The 21,147-nt window shown below is 39.1% G+C and overlaps 2 protein-coding genes across 6 annotated transcripts in view; one reads left to right on the top strand and one right to left on the bottom strand.

Moving 5' to 3' along the window:
• The window catches only part of NSA2 (NSA2, ribosome biogenesis homolog), a 4,514-nt gene extending 4,174 nt beyond the window's left edge, over nt 1-340 (bottom strand). Inside the window, exon 1 of the mRNA XM_026866478.1 lies at nt 84-340. Within this exon, the coding sequence (XP_026722279.1) occupies nt 84-86 (3 nt within the window). The 5' untranslated portion in view covers nt 87-340. The remainder of the gene's footprint in view (nt 1-83) is intronic.
• Nucleotides 341-417: 77 nt separating this feature from the next.
• GFM2 (G elongation factor mitochondrial 2) lies at nt 418-21,134 on the top strand. Of its 5 annotated transcripts, none has more exons than XM_026866520.1 (21): nt 418-542; nt 1,345-1,427; nt 1,985-2,065; nt 4,773-4,822; nt 6,187-6,284; nt 7,325-7,450; nt 7,855-7,943; nt 10,192-10,280; nt 10,530-10,590; nt 10,686-10,871; nt 13,610-13,690; nt 14,408-14,556; nt 15,095-15,235; nt 15,317-15,416; nt 16,243-16,432; nt 17,800-17,876; nt 18,355-18,493; nt 18,640-18,825; nt 19,252-19,367; nt 19,579-19,761; nt 20,234-21,134. In XM_026866520.1, exons 2-21 carry the CDS (start codon nt 1,365-1,367, stop codon nt 20,357-20,359), a joined length of 2,331 nt encoding a protein of 776 aa, XP_026722321.1. In that variant the 5' UTR covers nt 418-542; nt 1,345-1,364; the 3' UTR covers nt 20,360-21,134. The 5 variants fall into 5 exon arrangements, with proteins under 5 accessions (XP_026722321.1, XP_026722325.1, XP_026722323.1 ...); XM_026866524.1 differs by having other exon boundaries at nt 1,985-2,066; nt 4,777-4,822; XM_026866522.1 differs by having other exon boundaries at nt 431-533.
• The last annotated feature ends 13 nt before the right edge of the window (nt 21,135-21,147 follow it).

Raw genomic sequence — 21,147 nt, 5'->3', positions numbered from 1 at the left:
CCTCGGTGCAGGGCGGCGGTGTCCTCTCGGCCGCCTTCACCCCTTCCCCCGCCCCGCCCGTACCCCGCCGTCCCGGCTCTCACCATGGTGGCGGCCCCGCGGCGTCTCCGCTCGTCCCGCCGAGCCCTCCGCCCCGCAGCCTCCTCCGCAGCGAAAAGGGCCGGCCGGTCGAGAAGCGGCCCCGGCTGGAAACGCTTCCCCGCGGCCCTTTGGTTCCTGCTGATGGAGAGACGGCAGTCCGCGTTGCCCGAAGGCTACGCGCCCGACTTGGTGGGGCCGAAGAGAGGAGGAAAACGGAAAAGGGGACGGCGGAGCGGCGCTTTTTGCCGCCTGGGTCTGGCGGGGCCGGTGGACGGAACCCGGGGCGGGTAGTGGTGGGGCCGACCGGGACAGGAAGAGCGAGCGCCCCTTCCGGCTGTATGGAGGCTGCGGCGGCCGGGGCGACGGCGGCGCCAGCGTCGCAAGCCCAGACCTGGCCTTGCTAAAGCTCTTCCTCCGGGTACAGAAGATAACGCGGAGGCCTGAGGAGTAACGTGCCAGCGGTTCGTGACACGGCAGGGAGGGCAGCGTCCGTTTGCGGAGCGCCGGCGGGGAGCGGCCGCCAAGGCCTAGGCCTCTGGCGAGGCGGGGATCGGTGCCTTGTAACGGGCAGAGTGAAGGGCACCGCTCCAGGCCTGCTGTCCTGGCCAGCAGAGTGCGGCGGCGGCGCTACGAAACGGGCGTATGGCTCGTGGGGGGCTAGAAGTGAGCCTGCATACAAACTTCTTTTGATTTATTGTGAACCTCTACACGAACCATAAAACCACCGCAGCTGAGTATTGGTGCCTCCTTAAATAAGCAGCCGGCATACCATAATAATGCAACCATAATGATGCGTTTGAAGTTTTTGCACTTGACTTTGTGTCGAAGTGCTTTTGGCGATGCTTAAAAACTAATTTAATATTTTTTTTATTTCTATTCCAAATACGTCCCTTTCCCTGTCCCCCTTCCTCCTTCAAAATCAGCAGAGCTATTTATGCTTTGCTAATTGGTAATTGGTACTCTAGAGATTATCTGAACATGAGTGCAAACTCTGATGTTAATTTTTCTCCTTTACTGCTTGCAGATTTGAGAAATGCATTTAGTGTTTGTGGGCATGCATTTATGCTGCATTTTTAAGGTTTAATAATATTATTGTTACAGTTCTGACACTGATGTAGTCTGCAAAGCAGTAACCTGAAAAATACCAACCTTATGTAACTTGAAAACCAGTTAAGTTTCATGATTAATTTCTGTGGAAGTAATATAGTTACCTATCTGTCTCTTGTCATAAATGTTTTGTACAATATTTGCTTGTCTTGACAGGGATAGAGACAGGAGCTGAAATGTTGAGAATTAGGAGAAAATTTTTGGTGAATGCACTGAAGTCATCAAGTTTGTGCAATGAGGTAGGCTTTTTCCCACATTTTGATACTTAGTTTATAAGCAAAATAAATAGTTGAGTCACTTTGAGTAAACTTTTTTCTTCTTTCCTTTAAAAATTGAAATCCAAACAGAAGGCATAATTTCACGTTGGAATTGGACTCCACATAAGTCAGAATGTGGAAGTTGAATTTGTAGTTTTTCTGTAAACTCTTAGTTATCTGTGATTTTACCTTTGTCATTGTTACGTTTATATTATTTACACAAATAATTAGACATATTTAAAATATCATGTATATTGACAACATGTTTTTTGATGCTATCATAGATTTTTACCGGACTTCCCAAATAATACTGGGAATGGGCTTGGTTTAAACCTCAGTGCTCCTATCTTCATGCTTCCAAATAGCTGGTGTTTTGAGCTAACATAAATATCTAACAACTTTATCAGTTCCTGTAGGTATTTTTTTCAGTTTAGTTTTCTACAACTGTCAAAAATGTAGCTGTACAAATATAATCAGTTATATATATAAATAATAAATTATAATGATAAATATTCTGTGTTATATTTTTTCCTTTTAAGTGTGTATATTTCAGGAAGACAAAAATGAGAGTCATAAGTGTGACACAGCAAAACTGCAGTGTAAGAAGCTACAGTTCACCAGGTATAAGTTTAAATTATTAATATAAGAATTACTCTAAAAATGATTAAGAATTCTAAATTGTGTTTTATTTTTTGTCATTACTTATAGAATTTTTTGTATGATACGCAAACAGAGCAGTTAAAAGGTTCAGGGTCTGAAAATAAGTGTTTTATAGTGCTGCTCTTTTCTCAGTACATGTATTGCATAGAGCCTTTAGCAAATAAGAAAAAGAAAAATTAAAGATATGTAAGAAGACAGGTCAGGTGTGAAATGTGCTAGAACCCCTGTCTAGTTGCCTGGAGTATTAATTGGTTATCAATTAACTGATGGTAGCCAGCATGTTGGACAAGGGGAGAAAGGCAGGAATCTGATTAAATAGAATTTTAAAGTTATCTTTAGTGTATTTTCTTTGCAGGTTCTGGATAAAAGAGAGTAAAAAGAATAAGATACCTGGAAAAAAAAAAATTCAATTAAAAGGAACTTTTGCTGATTTTTGAGTAGCTACGCTGAGATTGAATGGAAAATGATTGATATAAGTAGCTGCTTTTCTACATCACGATGGAGACAGGAAGAAAATATTAATAACTGGGCGATCACCAACTTCTCTTTTTAAAAGAAAAAAAATAATTAATGGATTCAGCACTGTATATCCTAGCAAAAGTCTTTAACCTCCAGTTATGTACCTAGGAACACCTGCTCAGTTGCTAATGTCAACTCAGTCTCTGTTGCTACTTATTACTGTTTCTGTCTTGTTGTCTGTTGTTACATTTAAGGGGGGAATTAATTTGATAAGAGATGAATCCCCTTGCATTCTAGCCAGTCCTCAGAGATTAGAGGGGCTGGGGTGGCTGGATTTATGTCTTAATAGGTATGCCAACTGGGACCGTAACCATAGGCCTGACACCAGATACACAAACAGCCCATAGGCTGTAGGTCCGGTTGCATTCAAGAGAAGTAGTCAGGTTCACAAATAGTATGGTTTATTGGTCATCACTATAGGTCTGACATCAGATGCGTCAATAGTACAGTTTATTTTTTTGCAACATCTGCAGAGTCTTTGAGCTTGCCTATGATAAATGTACAAACTGCAGGTTGGCAATATAGCACTACACAAAAAGAAAAACGATTGCAATCATACACACACTTAATTCCTGGGTAATCACTCAGCATAGCTGAGGGCTCGAATCTTACCAAAAGGTGTCCCTTCTGGGTGGGGGTGAGGAGCACAAACCCGTTGATGCTCTGTTGATCTGTCCCTCCAGTTTGGTGTCGGATTATCATCTCTCCAAGTTAGATACAAACTTGGGGTAGTATTTATCTTAGTGTGTATGTGTGAGTGGGTGGGACTGCAGTCAAGCCATTATCTTTTGAGTAACAACACAGCACATTCCTTGGTGCCAGGGGTACACTGTTTTGTTGTGGGAAAAGAGGGAGGATGAGAGACAAGGCCGGCAGGCTACTGCAAAAACCATCCCTTGAGGTAAGTGAAAGAATGGGACCACACAGCCTCCACCTTGCTTTGCATTCCTCCTTGGCACCACGACAAACACAAATCACTGGACCTCCATCCCGTCCTGTGCTTGTTCTGGGCACCCTGTGTCAAGGAAATGTGTGTTTTACAGATTTTTCTCTTTTACTTTTCCCACACTTCTAATACTTATCATCTATGCAATGTCCTTGCTGTCTACTGTATTTATCCCTGGTTTTGCTGTGCTAAATATCTCAGTGTGTCACATGGATGCAAAAGTTCATTCCATAGACAAAAAGATACTGTGGTATAGATGAGCAAGAAATCTCAAACATACTAATGTGTTACTTTGTGGGTTATTTTAAGAAACTGGGGAAAAAAAGCCAGTGTTAGTTGGAGTTCTTATGGGGGGGGGATGGGGGGTGTGTGTGTGGTGGTGAATTTCCAGCCTGCTGCCTTGTTTCTCTTAAGATCAGTCTTTCTCCTTGTGGAGCCATTAAGCTGTAATATGCTTTTTTAATGTCTTTCTGATAAGACGGATGATCTGTAGATGGTGAAGGAATGTTAGTTTTAATATTGTTGAATTCTGTTTGGCCTGTCAAATATAAAGTGCTAGGAAAGTGGGTTCCTGAAACACAATTTAAATGGCTTGAATAAGCAAATTATGGATTAGTTTCATGAAAATCTAGTTTGGCAGCTTATTTTCAACTAAATAGGGTGTGAGAGAGGAAATACCTTTCTAGAGATACACATTTAAAACTCCTCTGTCCCATGTTTTCTTAACCTAGGTCAGTTTGCATTTTTACCCTGAGAATTATGCTGTCTAGCTTCTGTGTTTAAAGGTGAAATTACTTCTGAAATTTGGTATTGTAATAGCTGGTTCACATGATTGTTGTTGAACAGTTGTCACAGTTGTCTTGAACTGTGGCATGTTTTTTTATTGCTTCTGCAGAGTAAGATTTTACTGTGCTAATGATACTTTTCCATGGCTTTTTCCTGTTGTTTCTAACTTACAGCTGTTTTGAAGATATTCTCTTTTTTTTCCTACGAGAGAGAGATATTTATTGATTATTTATTAATGAAAATTAAGTAGATATCTTTAGAAATTTGAGCTTCTAGAGATTATGGATTGTCATGAGTCCTTTTTTTCTTTTTTTTAAGTTTTTTAGGAGTGTTCTTAAATATATTAAATTTTCTTAAACTCTATTACTTCTACATTAGGACCAGTCTTACAAATTGTTGTTTTGTTTTGTTTGTTTCCAGGAGATGTTAAGTCTCTGCGTTCTGTCATTAATCCTCATATATCCAGGTATGTCATGCTACCTTATTTTTTGGGTGTAACTGGCAGTGAGAGCAATTGGTGTGATAAAAAGTCATGGGTTGTTGGTATGCCCATCACATGCATAGTTCATGTGCATGTTCTAAATTATAGTACTTTTACCTTTCTGAATTTTCAATATAGAACAGTGTGGTGGTTTAAGCCCTGTCGGGACCGGAGAGCACATTGCTGTTGCCCCTCCCCCACCCGCAGCCAGTCAGGCTGGCAGTGAGGCACAAACCCCAGGTTAAAATAAGAAGAAATATAATACAACAGTGTGATAAACAATCTGAACAACAACAACAGTGGTAATGATAACAACAATAAACAGCAGTAACAGTAAGCAAGACAAACAATATACAGAGAAATACCGCAAATGGTCAGGGAACAAACCCGACCATGTGCTTCCCGCCACCAAAAAGCCAAAGAGAAAGTAAAAAAGGTTTCCACCCTTGGACCTGACTCAGCATGGTATGAACAACCCAGCTGGAGATCCCTTCCCCCTCTCTCTCTGCTGGGGAAACTTAACCCTATCCTAGTTGAACCAGGACAAACAGTTATTGGTGTCAGAGAGGTTCTTAGACTGTCTCTTGTTTACATCATCAGAACCAAAACGGGCTCCTAGAGGAGCTCCAAATTCATGGTGGTTGCTGGGAGCTGAATGAGGGGGAAGGGATGTCTTGGCAACTAGACCACCACTGTGGGAAGGGCCATATACTTTGTGTTTATGGGAACAGTCAGCTGTGCTAGACAAAGGCCTTTGTAAGGAGGGCAAGGTAATTAGGAGCTGAGCTGCTAAAGGAATGGCTTGTTGGTGAAGTTGATTTGGAAGACTACTTCTGTTTCAAGCATGAATTCAGCTGGTGTGATGTAAGGGGCCTGATCGCAAGCCTGTGATGCGCAGAGCTAGTGAAGCAGTTTTGGAAGCTGTTGGTGAGGCACTTCAGAAAGGAAGATTTGACTGAACAGAATCAAGGATGACTTCACGGGAACTTGGATGCTGTATTTGGGGTGTAAAGGGTATATATGCTATGGATTGGTTCAGGCACCAGGGGTTAGGGATTGGGATGGACAAGAGAATGGAGGGGCTGATTCGGTTTTGGGGGGGAGGCAGATGGGTGAGAATGGGGCCAAGAAGTGGCCTTCCGCTGAAGTAAGCACAGAAGCCTGTTCCAAAACTCCTGAGTACTAATGTACTTCAGTATCAGACTGTACACTATATCAGATATACAACAGAGGAAAATTATTATTCATCTGGTATGCTATTCTCAGTGAATATTAATTGTTTATACAAATAACAATATCACTGAACTAAAACATTACCACAGTAAAAGCAATGTTTTTGCTTTATGCAGAATCCGAAACATTGGCATTATGGCCCACATTGATGCAGGGAAAACTACAACAACTGAGAGAATGCTGTATTATTCTGGATACATAAGAACACTTGGAGGTTAGAAATATTTTTTGTATTTCAGTAAGTCTGAGAGATTTAATAGTGTACAGTAACATGCAGTGCAATTAGAGATTGATGGTGGAATACTTAGCCTAGAAGCCAGTGATTCCAAAGTTGTGCTGCAGTATAATGAAATTTTAATGCACATTCCATTACATTCTAAGGCAGTTGTACTTTGAGAGGTCATAGGTTCATATTTTTCTTTTAGAGCACTGATTTGTTTAACAGTTAATTAGAGGTTCTCCTTGTTATACTTGTTGCTGATTTGGCTGTTCTGGTAAAGCTGTTTCTTCAGTTTTCTTTTGACCTGTAAAGAAACCAGATTAAGAAAAATTAACCATTTCTTTTGAAATCCACAGCACAGGAAGAGTTCCTTGCATCCCAACTCTCACAGAATTCTTCAAGATTGAAAGGGTCACAGCAGCTTCCCTTTATGCTACCTTTTAAATTTAATTTCCTGTTCTCTACTATGTATGAAAATGGTAAAAGATGTTAGGCTTGTGGAGTGGTTGAACTTGGTGACCTGCTTGTTTAAAAATTTGTAATTGCTTCTCTTTTTATTAAAAAAATACCCAAAATAAAGCACAAGCAAAACCCAACTTCTTGTTTAGTTTGGGCTTTCTTGTGTTGGTTTTTTTTTTTTTAATTTAAATTGTTTTCACTTCATTGCCTTTTAATCTAAATTTTAAAATGTCTGTCACATTCCATACAATGAGCGCAGCCATTTTTTTAAAAAAAAATTTAGTTTGTTTATGATTTTGGACTTTGCTTTAGTTTTTAAGTTTCTCATGGTATTACTAGGATTAAGAACAATAAGGAGGTTGTTGGAGTTGCTTGTCTTTGACTTACAGAGCATTTGTTTCCTGGAAAGGGAGCCTGGGTAAATGAGGTGATGTTACCATTTTCCGAAAAAGCGTAGTTTTCACAGTTTATACGTATATAAAAGGGACAGTATTTCTGAATCTCAGCATCTGTATTACAAGTTCATCTTTTGAATTATTTACCTACCAAACTGTAATCCTGCTTCCTGTTTACAGATGTTGACGATGGGGACACGGTGACAGATTTTATGGTACAAGAGCGAGAACGTGGTATTACCATTCAGTCTGCTGCTGTTACGTTTGACTGGAAGGACTACAGGATCAATCTGATTGACACCCCAGGTACAACACTTTAGTGGTACTTGCATTATTAGGGGAGAGTGAGGTGGGTTGTCATAGAATGTAAGCCTTAGTTTTAAATATTAATTATTAAATTTAAATATGGTACAGTATTTAAAACTTGTTGAATTGCAGCAGTATAAAGGCCTATACTAAGCTCTCTTCAGCTTTGACTAATTATTGTTGCAGCCTAGTCTGTCTCGTTTAAAGTGAGCTTACACATTTCCATACTAAGTTGCTCTCAGTTCTGGGACTACAATGTAACAGTCTTGTATGTTTCAAGGACTGATGGTGTATTTCTCTGCAAATGAAGACAGGGTTGTTTCGACATGTTTAAAAAAAAAAAAAAGACCTGTTGATATTGCCTGCTTTAATTATGATGGTATAAAGCGAAGATTGTTTTATAGGTCATGTGGACTTTACAGTGGAAGTTGAGCGTTGTCTGAGAGTCCTGGATGGAGCAATAGCAGTGTTTGATACTTCAGCTGGTGTTGAGGTAAAAATAACTGGTAAACGTGGGTTTTTTTTGTCTGATGACTTTAATCAGACTAAAATAATAATAATACAGGGATGTTGGTCTGTATTATCTCTTTTGATGCTTTGATCAAAATTCAGCTTCAGGAAGCTGAGCATTTAATTTCAAGTACTGTAGTGTACAGGAATTGCCATGGTAATGAGGCAAGTAAGTGGGATTCCCATTGAAGTCTGGGGATTTTTTGTTGTTTTGTTGCTGTCCTTTAATAATGTTGATTGAGGTGAGTGCTTCTGGCTAGCTCCACCAGTGGAAAGAAATGAGTATCTGTTCATGTCTCATTTTCAGATTTCACATAGAAAAGTAATTTGCAGCCAGAGTTTCTTCCCCCTGCAAGAGCCTATTTAATATGCTATTTGGGGCATAGTGCAGAAAAGATAGAGACAGGCTGGAATTTGACTTTATAGCATGAAATATTTGAGTAGTTCAATCCTGTAGAAATGTTACGTTTTGCGAAATCACTGTGTTCCATGGGACATACCTTTTTCATAGATCGCAGCTGAGAGAACTCAGTGTGAATCACATTATTTAACTTGCTATTGGAAAGCATTTAGGTACCATCTTATATGCGCCTGAATGAGTAACAGCCACCACCCTCAACAACAAAACAATTAGATCTGCTTGTGGTTGTTTTTTTCTAAAACCAGATAGGAAATTCTTGCATTATTTCGACGTATTGGTAAGAGACTGTCTCATCCCATGTGGTGGGTTACAAGGGGGGTGAATCTTCTGAATTCCCCGGGAGCCTGCATGCTGGCTGGAAGAGCCAGTCTCTGCTAGTTAGAGAGGCAGGGTGAGCTGAGAGGAACAACTGTACTGGTGACTTTATTAACTGACCACATCAGAGAGTGAATGGAGACAATTTGGCAACAATCAACTGGTAAACATTTGGGATGAGACTGTTTTCCTAATAACCCATCAAGGATCAACTGATGTGATGGTTTTAAGCCCTGCCGGGCCCAGAGACCACATTGCTGTTGTCCCTCCCCCACCCTCGTACACAAGGAGGGCACAAACCCCGGGTTAAAATAAGAAGAAATTTAATACAACAGTGTAATAAACAATCTGAACAACAACAGTAGCAATGATAACAACAATAAACAGCAATAACAGATAAACAAGACAAAAGATATACAGAGAAATACCGCAATGGATACAGACAGCTCGTGCTCCTGGCCACCAAAGCCACAAAGGAAAAAGCTTCCTGAGCGGGACCTGACATCAGCATGGTATGAATAACCCACCTGGAGATCCCTTCCCCATTTCTGCTGGGGAAACTTAACCCTATCCTAGCTGAACCAAGACTACTGATCACAATTCAATTCCTACAAAACTGATACACATGAATATATGTAAGAGAGAGAGCGGAAAGAAGAAATAGAGGACGAGGGGATAGGAAAAGGGGAAACACCACCCATGGATCCCGCGGTGTCTCAGAGTAGCCAGCTTGGTCTGTAGGTGGTGGGTCGAGAAAGACACACATGGGGTGTTGCCTTTATATAGTCTTTCTCACATATCCGTGGTAGGTTCTTCCAGAAGGGTCTTATTTTCTCTCGCTTGTACCTGTGCAATGCAAGTTCTGTCTCTGGGCAGGAGGGAGGGGGAGAGAAAAAGCCCAGTGCCCCTCCTCCGCAGAGCTTGCTCTGCTTTTCCCCCATAGGGCATCCCACTCAAGTTGTTTGAGACATCCTCTTTATGAACAGCTTCTTGTTTATGAACAGCCTGTGACAGAGACTTATTTCTGAATCTGAACTGATTTTCATATATACTTGTTTTAATTTTCAAATAAAAATGTGTATCATAAATTTCTCAGCAGTACACAAATTACTAGCAAAACCACAGTAGTGTTGGGTGTTGCATGTGTAGCCACAGAAATGTTGTTCTGTGTGTGCTTAAGTATCTTGGCAACAAAATCTTAAGTCTCTACATTACTGAGGTTTTTTCATATGTATCCCCTGAAATGCTTAGCTTTGCTCCATGTTCCCTTGCCCACATGCCTTTGTGCCTGTAGTGAAGTATGGAGAGTGATGACAGCTGAGAGAAAAGATGAGCAAAGCTGCTTTGGGACTTCATCTATGCTGCTAGATACAGGATTGTCACAGCACATTCAGCACAGTTCCCTCCTGTACTCTAAACTAGGTTCCTCAGCAGTCCTGGAGAGTGTATAATTCAGCTGTTGGCACTGCTGTTTCTATTTTGCCTTTTGCTTTAGGCCCAAACTCTGACAGTGTGGAGACAAGCAGACAAACATCAGATACCACGAATTTGCTTTTTGAACAAGATGGACAAAAACAGGGCAAGGTATTTAGACAGTTATTTTAATCATTGCTGGAAACCTCATAAGAATGTATCTAATCGAGTTCAAGTTTTTCTGTTAAGCATAGAACAAGGCAATTATGTTAATACTTACATCATATATACATATTTGATTTTCCAGATGCATATTTTTGTATAATTGTAGGAGTAATTTTTGCTGTAAATAAGGAATGGTAAACCTGTTTAACTGTCATTAAGTTTTGTGTAACTTAGTTATCTGTTTGTTTTACATAGTTTTACATATGCTGTTGAAAGTATCAAACTAAAGTTGAAGACAAAACCTTTGCTTTTACAGGTAAGCTTAAAAATTAAATATTTATTTGCTTTCTTTTGAATGGAACTGCTTCTCTAATTTTTTGCAGCTGTCTAAAATCTCCACTCTATTTGCAGGTGCCCATTGGGGAAGCCAGGACCTTCAGAGGACTGGTTGATGTTGTGACTAAGGAACAAATAATTTGGAAAGCTACTTCTGATTTGGATGATGGAAAAAATTTTGAGCAAAAGTTGCTGCTGGAGGCTGATGATCCCAACCTGTTCCAAGAAGTCCAGGATGCCAGAAATACCTTAATAGAACAAGTAAAGTTCTAAAGTAAATACATAATATACTTAAAACCTCATTTAGAACAGTAGAAAAAAATAGGCTGAAAGGGACCTCTGGAGGTGACTGCTGTGGTGACCTGCTCAAAGGAGGGCTAAGCATTAGATCAGGTCACTCAGGTCTTGTTGAGTTTTCAAGTCTCTAAGGATGGAGATACAATCTGTCTAGGCAGCCTGTCCCAGTGTTTGATCATCCTTGTAATGAAACATGATGTTTTTTTGCCTTATGGAAATTTACCATAATTTACGGTGCTGCTTGTCCTTTCCTTGTGTACTTCTGGGAAGAATCTGGTTCTCTTTTCCCTGAAGCAGGCCTGCCACCACCATTTCAAGTAGTAAGAGACAGCATTTGCATCCTGCTGTAGCCTCTCCAAGTTAGACAAACCCATCTCTCTGGGCCTCCAGCTGCACTCCAACCACCTTAGTGGTTTTCCACTGGACTTCCCACAGTTTGTCAGTCTCTTTTATGATGGGAAACCTAAAAGCAGACAGTGTTTTAGATGCAGTTTAAAAAGTGCATGGTAGAGGGTACTAACCGCCTGCCCTGATCCACTGGCTATGCTCTTGCTGATGCAGCCTGGTATGCAGTTAACCTTTGTCACTGGAAGGGGACACTACTGACTCATGCTTACTTGTCCAGCAGCATCCTCTGGAAGACTTCTGCAGAGCTGCTTCTTTGCTAGTTGATCCCCACTGCATCAGCACGTGGATTTGTTCTGAACCAGGTGCAAGATTCTGCATTCGTCCTTATCAAACTAATGTCAAGTTTTCTTCATTTTCTTTCCATCTGTCAAAGACAATTCATGCACATTGGAAATGTTAATACATGATGGCAGAATGTGCTGAACTTGGAGAGTTGGACTCCCTGGCTGTACAACACATGTGTAAAATGGAAAATACTCTCTGCTTTATATAGAAGGAACTGAAGAAAGCAGACATAGGTTTAGCATTCAGTTAGCTAACATAGCATCTTGTACTGTCTTAGATGCCAAAAGATACTTAGGACATTTACATGAGGCCTGACAGATGGGACCCATAACTTACAGGATATCCATACCCTTCTTGAGTGGCAGCTAGAAGCTGGATGGGATGTTGCAAGCTGGTCAAATGGCACTAAATACTGTTAGAGGGAGCTGAATCCCACTGCAAATCTTGTTCCAGATCCATCCAAAAAGTCCATGGAAGAGATGAGAAAACTGTATATAACATAAATTATCATACTCTGAAGCTAAGAAAGATAATAGAAACTTGATCTACCAGGTTTTATACAGAAAACAGTTTAAAGGGAGTTAAGAATGGAAGAATTAATGAGAGTAAAAGAATAATTTGCCTGTTGAGCAGTGCAGAATGTTTGAAATAGTTTGTCCAGACTAGTCCAGATAGTTTTTCTTCCTTCTCCTGGCATTTTAAGGTCCCATGTTATTTTGTGTAATTTATATAATTATGTTGGAAGAGTTGGTTTTACTTGAGAGAGACTAAGCAAGTTTTCTCTCCCAGTAAAAAGTGGGGTGTTTTTACATTAGTTTTGCTTTTATACAATGTAAAAGTGTAGTAGTGATGACATTTGAATGCATACTTTTGTAAGCAGAAATATGGGAGGCTAACAACTATGCTTATCTCGGGTATCCATCCATTTTGCTCGAAGAGCTGCCCTCCATACAACTTCGAACAACATTGTGCAAGTGCAGAAACAGATGATGCTAGGTTTTTGGTTTCCTTTGAAACATTAGAATCAGAGAGATCTATTTTATTATCCTGCTCTGAGTTCAGTAAAACACATACACAATCTGATTTTCAAAATTTCCAGGTTTTAAATGGGGATGTTATTACTAAGCTTATCTTAAGAAATGTATTGTCAGATAGAAAGCTTTGTAAGAACAGTGTTGTTTTTTTTTCTGTTGGTGTCTGGGCCCTTCCTGGAGCAGGAAAGGGTGGACCAGTAGTGTGATAATTAAGATAACCTTGTGTTAGTATTTTTTTGTATGCTTTCTATCCTATTAATACTCCTTGTCAGAAACACTAAACTTTAGTAGATCAAATAGCAGCCATCTTTCACAATTTGCTTTCACTTAATTAAATGAATGCTTTCCTTTATCTCTTATGTTTTAACTATTAGCTTAGACTTCTGATTGCTATCAATCATTAATACAGTATTTGGTCAATTGCTGTCATAGCCACTGGAGGGGGCAAAGTGCCTTCCTGCACTTAGGGTGTCCAGAGTCTATGACAGCACAAGGACGTATGTGAGATGAGGTTTATAGAGTAGTTAATATTTGTGAAGCTAAGTGGTACATTTCAAAACCACAGATGAGCTCTTGCCATGAAGAAGGTCAGAATGCTCTGAAGTCTTCTCTGTTTTTTCCAGGTGTACATCTGTTAGCTCATGAAGGTTACTTGCTGCTTACTTCAGACTACTTGTTTGCAGATCTGAAATATATTCAGTTATACCCTTCATGACTGTCACTGTATGTCTGCAGGCTTTTTCAGTTTCAGGGGGAAGTACAAGCATTGTCTCTCCCACTGCCTGATAATAGCTTTGAGCTGATTTCCGCCCCCCCCCGCCCTTTCTTGAAACCTTCCTTTCCATAATTTTCTGTGGCTTGAGTTTATGGTCTCTTATGTCTTTCAAGGCTTTGTTCCTACTCTGTTTAGCTATATTTCCTAAATAACTGTGAAACTGCTGTATGCCAAATAATAAAAAAACTACTCTGTTGAAGGTTGCAGATCTGGATGATGAATTTGCTGAACTGGTTCTAGGAGAATATAGTGAAAATTTTGACTTAATACCAGCTGCTAAGGTAATTTTTACATTTCATTACTCACAAAGTTTTTACTAGCTATTATTCTGAAGGGCTGGGTTGGCACATGCAGATTAGGATTTTGAAGATAAGCATTTTTATCAACAAAAAAGGCACACCAGCTTTTGTAGCGAATTTATAGTACTGTGAACTTAGGACAAAGTATATTCAAGCTTGGTATGAATTTTATGTGATCATGCACTATGATCCTCATACATGCTGGGTGGGCACAACTTTAAAAGTAGGGTACCTCTGTTCAGAAAGGCCATTCTTTTGAAAAAAGCCTTTTTTTCATTAGGCTGCTGTGAAAGCATTTAGAGAAAAGTGAATGGAATTTCCAGATAGAGTCAGAGCAGTTTGTGTCTGAGCTGCTGATTCTTACTAACAAAAGCAGCATTTCAACCACTATGAATTAATTGGATCTTCAGACACTGCATGTTGCAAGTGGTCAGTTACAACATGCTGAATTAAAAGGACTGCTAGAAAAAGAACAGCTGCAGATCTGCATGAAATGTTTAGAAATCTGAAAAGCAGCGTCTTCTGAGGGTTTATGGTTTGGAGCTCATTAAAAGCAGTGAAAGGAGTTTATGAGTGATGATATATTTGCAAGTATACTTTTAACTTCTGGGGATTTGTCAGAAATATCTAATAGCTGGAATGTAATTTAAGGCTAAATAGTAGTTCACATGTTAACAGAAAATATTTATTTTTTTGCAGTTACGGTCTGCTATCCGCAGAGTAACGCTAGCTCAGAAAGCAGTACCTGTACTCTGTGGCAGTGCACTGAAGAACAAAGGAGTGCAGCCATTATTGGATGCTATTACTATGTACTTGCCTGCACCTAATGAGCGTTCATATGAGTTTCTGTAAGTACAAGGAGGAGGATCAGGAAGAAGGAAAAATAAGTAGGAAGCCATAAAAGGAGAAAATGAGAAATATTAACAAAGCATTAATATCTTTTTAAAGGTTTTAATGCTTACTGGTTTTAGGTATTAAATAACGGTAAAAATGTGCAGACATAAAAATACACTTGAGTACTGAACTCGCTTTGCCCAGTGCAACTGGCCAAAATATACATGTATACAGTGCAAAATATACATCTATCTCCAGTTGTCAGACTTGCACTATAGAGTTCTAAAGACTGTTTTTAATCTGATGATACTGACATTTTACAAAATCAGAGTCTAGGGACCATCTTTAGTATTGGCTGAGACACATGACATCTAGTGGAGCTGGAACTGCTGAACTTAGTATTTTTGGGTATAAATTAAGATTTTTAAAAATCTGCCTCTTAATATTACAATAAGAAACATAGCTTCTTAAGTGAGTGGCAATTTAGGTAAATGTCAATTTGAGTGGACTAATTCTGCAAGTACGGTTTTTGTTGTGCTTTCTATTTTGCAGACAATGGTACAAGGATGACCTGTGTGCCCTAGCATTTAAAGTTCTCCATGATAAATGTCGTGGACCACTAGTTTTCGTTCGCGTTTACTCAGGTTCTCTGAAACCTCAATCAGCTGTATATAATATTAACAAAAGTTGCACGTGAGTAAGATAGAGGTGTCGTTTAGTAAAACACTGGAATGTCTGTTAAAGTCCTGAGTAATACAAGAGTTTTCTTTTCAGGGAGAGAATGAGCCGACTGCTTCTGCCTTTTGCCGATCAGCAAACTGAAATACCGTCACTAATGGCTGGCAACATTGCCCTTACCGTTGGGTTAAAACAGGTAGTGAAAAATACTGATTCTGTAAGGGAGCTTGTTTCATTAGCGTGCTTTCTACTTCTGTGGTATTGTATCTCAGACGTGTTCTTGATTACTGATTATTATATATTTATATACATATATAAACTTGCTTTATTTGAAATACATGTACTTCCTCCTAAAATGAAATACTAGAGTGTACAAATGACAGTAACTGACCTGGGAGATGCAGTGCTGATTACGTGGAAAGGGAGGTGCAGTGCTGATTACATGGAAAGACTGAAAACTGAAGGTGTATTTTACTAGGGTTCTGAACTTGTATTTATATTCTAACTCTTAAAATGCAATGTAATACCATGGAAGGACCTCCTGTGGGGAAGGAGAGTGATATTCCAGGTAAGTTACCCAAGAGTAACAGTTTAAGTTCAAATAAGTTTGTCTCATGCTGACTGTTAGCTTCTGTTAGCTTACTAATTCAGTGGTTTATTGTCTGAACAGACTGCATAGATCTCATCTGCATATATTTTCTAAGACGTAACCAACTTTGACATGCATAAGCAAATTTTCATTTACCAATACTGTTCTTTGTGACTTTATATCTTGACTGGTTAAGTTAGATTTAAAATGCAGTGAAGTGGACAAAGAAATGTTAGTCTAAATTTGAACACGGTTTTTCCCCTTCCAGATCATTTTAGTTATCTGAAGAAAGTTATAGTAAATGTTTATGGGAGTTCAGCACAAGTGGTTTTGAGGAAGAGAAATGGTCAGGGTATGTGGTTTTGTGGTTGGTTTTTTTTTTCATATCCCCTCTTCTCCTCTGTCTTGTGGGTCACTGGATATTTATATATAGAGTGCCACTGGAGATACCATAGTGTCATCAAAGGCTTCAGCAGTAGCTGCAGCACGCCGAGCTGGAAGGGATGCTGGGGGAGAGAAGAGGTCTACCAGTGATGTAGAGAGCCTTTTGCTGGCAGGTGTTGAGGTCCCTGACCCGGTCTTCTTCTGTACAATTGAACCTCCTTCAGCGGCCAAACAGCAAGGTACAACGTAGCTACCTAAGAATATGATAAGATATTCTGCAAAAGAGATATTCAGGTAAAACCATATTCTCTTATGTAAGGAACAAGGCTTGTTCCCAATCCATGCACACCTGATTGACGTGTGTTGCACAAAATCATCAGTCAGTGATCTAATAAGGCCCGTTTTGGTGTTTTGCACAGATAATACATTTTAGGTCATGGTTGTCAGTACCCTTTGCTATTACTGGGCCAGGCAGTACTAGTACTTTTCTGGGTTTTGTGTCTAGAAAAGAACTGCTCAAAGGAGATACTGACTTACTCTCTCCTTGCAGTCTTGACACTTGATTCCCTATGGAAAAGTAGTACTTCATTTTAAAATAAGAGATGAATCACTTTCATTTCCTACTGTCATGCTTAGTTTTGCTGCAGCCATGCTGATGTGTGGTACATAATGTCTCAAGTACAAATAAACCTGAAATGTGGGTTGGTTTTTTCAGTCAGCACTTGCAGTTTTACTCTACAGTGTAAAATTTTCACTTACCAAGACATTTGTGTGTCTAGTTAGGGTTCATCCCTGCAGTGTGACTGGTAATCTTACTGCCTTTCCCAAGAATTTATACTAGAGAACTAGATTTCACTCTTGGGAGATACATACTTTAAAACTCTGTCTTTATTCTAATGAAGCTGAGCTTGGTTGGGGGTGAAGAGGAGGGAAGGGTAAGTACCAGTGTAGCATGATGGAATCAAACAAGGTAGAACACAGATTTGGAGCAACATGACTGCAGGCTGAACCACTGGGTTATAAGATGTTTCCAGTTTGGGGAGGTTTGGATGTTTTGGTGTGTGGTTTTTTGGTTGGTTCTCTTTCGGTTTTTTTCAAAGCCTGTAAGGTAGATAAATGCAGTCTCATCTGTGAGGTTATCATTCTGTAGCTGCTTTCCTCAGCAGTTAAGATAGTGGGAAATCAGAAAAAAAGAAATTGGCATTTGAACCTTTTCATGCTGAACTTGAACTTATCTTGAAGTATTTAGGCAAATAATGGAAGAGGTAGTTGACTATTTTTTCCTATCTGTAAAAAGGGAGCATTACTTCTTACTGACTTGATGAAGCACTTACAGGTTTCATTCTATCTTCATACAAGTATAAAATATCACACTGAAAATGGTATTTTTAATAAACACTCTGTACTGTGCAGTTCATTTGTTGGAGAGAATCAGAAGTTCAAAGTTGCTGGTAATTTAAGCTGACTGCCAAAACCTGTGCTTCTCTAGGGTCCTTTTGATTCTTTCTGAGAATAAGATTTGACCTTATGAGGAAGGTGATGTTTAAACATTGATTCTCAAACTACTGAAGTCTTTTTAAATACTATGTTTGTTATTCATGTACAGACTTGGATAATGCATTGAACTGCCTTCAGCGTGAAGATCCAAGTTTAAAAGTGAAGGTGGATCCTGATACAGGACAAGTAAGATGAACCTTTTATTGCTCAGCTTATAACCAAGCTTTATTTTATAAAGTCAAGACCATCCTTCAGTTAGTTCATTTACACATTGAGATTTTCTTGAATAAAAAGGGCTCTCTAATTGTTCATACCATATATGTACCAAGTTCTGTACAACAAAATAAAATGGAGTCTTGTGCACTTATGCATTACAGAGCAGAGGGAAGTCATCTTGTGCGCTGTGTATTTTTGACAGTTCTGTATTTTAAAAGTTTGAATTAGTCTTTAAGGTAATGTAAGATAACCTTTTCTATAGTGGTCACAGTAGTGATAATTATTCTCTCACATTGTGTTTATATCAAAGCCTAAAGCAGTCCCGTTTTCTCTTAGAATTTGAAATATTTCTAATAGACTATTAAGAGCGTGCAAATCCTTGCTTAAACAGTTTGTATTAAAACCTACATTTTTCATGTTTTTCTTCTTCTCTCAACTCTCTTACTAGACTATTCTTTGTGGCATGGGAGAACTACACATAGAGATCATTCACGACCGAATCAAACGTGAATATGGAATTGAGACTTATCTGGGACCTCTTCAGATAGCATACAGAGAAACCATCCTAAATGCTGCCCAAGCTACAGGTAAAATCAGTGTATTGAAGGAACATCTTGTTTCTGGTTTTATAGCTTGATTTACTTTAAATGATATTATGAGTAACCTTCAGATGTATTTTATGTATTAGGTTTTTTTCTCAAATGTTTTTTTCACTGTTTTTTTTTTCCTGCAGATATATTGGATAGAACAGTAGGAGATAAACGACACTTTGTAACTTCAGAGTTAGAAGTGAGGCCCAGGTTAGGGGAGAGAGCAGTGACAAAACCCATCATTGAGTATGCTACAAGTGTCATTGAAGTGCTACCCAAAGAACTCCAAGGAGCTGTAGAAAATGGAATCACGAATTCATGCATTCAAGGTAAAGGAAGTGCTATGACAGCTATACTAGACTAACATTTCTGTAAGAAGCAATTTAATATGTTCCTAGGAGGAAAAAATTCTTGGTAGCTTGAAAACTAAAAGATAGTACATACTAACATTAGAAGAAAAGGAAAATTCTGGAAATCTGAAATCTCTAACAAGGAGGAAGGTATGGGTCAGCATTCCTGTGTGTCTTTTGGAAAGGCAGGTAATGACAAAAATCAGAAAATGAGGAACAAGACCAGTAGTCATGCTCTTGAGGGGAGGAAGAGGAAGGGGAGGGGAAGAAGGGGAGGGGAAGGAGGGAAGTGAGAGGCTTGAAATTTATCCTGAAACTTTTTTCCATGTGTCTTAATATTCTGAAAAACAAATGTCCTTTTTTTCTGTTTCTCTTTTTTCTTCTCTTTTTTTTGTTTTCCCCTAGGGCCCTTGCTTGGATTCCCAGTTCAGGATATTGAAGTGACAGTGCAATCACTGACAGTGCATCCTGACACCTCTCACACAATGGTATCGGCCTGTGTCTCCCGTTGCATGCAAAAGGTACAGTGAAATTGTAAGCTGCTGTAGAACACAATTACCTAGTAACTATTCCTCTCTGACAGTGTAATAATGCATTTTCTGGGGACTTCATAGCTTTTGAAAATAGAGAATTTGAGAGGGTATGTTAGCTTGAGTTATGCAAGTACTTAGGTTAATCTTCTGGGGGAAATTAAAAAAGGAGTCAATATAACTCTCCTTCTTTTCCATGTAGGCTTTGAAAAAGGCTGGTATACAAATACTGGAGCCCTTGATGAACCTAGAAATCACAGTCAGTGAAGATCATCTCAGCGCAGCACTCGCTGACCTTGCACAGCGGAGAGGTAGTATTCAAGAAATACAGAGTCGTCAAGATAACAGAGTTGTGGTTGCTGCTGTTCCACTAGCAGAAACAATGGTATGTGATTATCTTATTAATGGTAAAATGCAAATCTGATCTTTTTTTATATGCTTAAAAATAATTAGGCTGCAGTTCACTTTTGTTGTTGTTACGGATTAGTAAGTTCAGAGTGAATGTGTTTAACTGTGTTTTAATTATTGGAGGTGTGAAGCAAGTGCGCACAAATCAAGTAGTGTTTTTGATACAGATTGTTAAACCAGTGTTTTCAACTGTCAGATAAATAGTAAATACTACTAAAACAGGTTTTAAAGAGAATACTTTTTAAAGAGTATATTATTAGGTTGACTCATGCATATACTGTACTTTCAATACAGTAATATTAAAAAATTAGCCTACTACTACTACATTTCTGCTTTCTACTAGTAAATTTCTGACTGTCTCCCTCTCTCTCCATGACCTAAGCAACTTTCTATGCTAACTTATCTTTCCTTTATCATAAACTGAGTAACGTGTTCTTCATTTTGTCCAGGGCTACTCAACAGTTTTGCGTTCTCTAACATCAGGCTCAGCAACCTTCACTCTCGAGCTTGCCAGTTATCAAGCTCTGAACAGTCAAGAGCAAAGTGCACTTCTTCAGAGGAGGGGGTTAGTGTGATTGCTGTACTCTAACACAAGATATTTGCTATCTTCCCTGTTAAATATTTTCAGGAGTCTATTTGTGTACACCAGTATGTTCTTCTGGGACCAAGTGGTCATGGTAAATGATGAATAAGCAGCTTTATGATCAGACTGTGCTTTTAACTGTCCAAGGGAAGTGTGTTCTTCTGGCACAGCCTTGTAATTGCAAAGCAACTGAACCAGAGATGCAACCACAATTTGCTTGTTTGCAAGTTCTCATCTTACAGATACCTGCAATGAGAAATGATGCAAATCCTCTTCATAGAAACGAGCAATAAGTGCACCTTAATGTGCCATTAAGACTGTTTCTTACCTTAGTAAGTGAAGTTTGTGAATTTCGTATTTATAAATTAACTAACTTCATAGTTCTGGATGTCTGTATCTTGCTTTGCTTTTAGCTGAATAAAATATAGTTAATAAGCATTTAAAGTTGTACAACTGTTAAGTATTACTTCTTGTATTGTTAGAAACGAATTTGAACCAGAGTTCAGGACTGAGTGTAACTTCTACCATTGCTTTACCAATTAAGTGGAATGGATGTTTCTGTCAATTGAGTAAGATCTGTGCAAAAAATACAATAAAGGCAGAGTTTTCCCAGGACAGTGATCCCTACCTACCACCTTGAAGTAGGTTGAGAGGATTTTTTTTGACCTTTAAGTGATTGAAGCTGTAATGTTTCTGATTTGCCATTATCTGGTTACACAGAAAAGTGACAAATAAGATACGCTGAAATAAAAAGTTTGTTCTTTATTTAAATAGTGTCTT

The sequence above is a fragment of the Athene cunicularia genome, assembly GCF_003259725.1.
Source record: "Athene cunicularia isolate RWA chromosome Z unlocalized genomic scaffold, athCun1 chrZ_part3, whole genome shotgun sequence".
NCBI lineage: Eukaryota > Metazoa > Chordata > Aves > Strigiformes > Strigidae > Athene > Athene cunicularia.
Note: the sequence above shows the minus strand (reverse complement) of the source record. Positions and strands in the feature narration are given on the sequence as shown.

Excerpts from the sequence above, each read along its gene's own strand:
- GFM2 (XM_026866520.1), top strand. The coding sequence starts at position 1,365 with ATGTTGAGAATTAGGAGAAAATTTTTGGTGAATGCACTGAAGTCATCA. Across the intron at positions 19,368-19,578 it reads TCTCCCGTTGCATGCAAAAG|GCTTTGAAAAAGGCTGGTAT; the intron begins GTACAGTGAAAT and ends TTTTCCATGTAG. Across the intron at positions 19,762-20,233 it reads TTCCACTAGCAGAAACAATG|GGCTACTCAACAGTTTTGCG; the intron begins GTATGTGATTAT and ends CATTTTGTCCAG.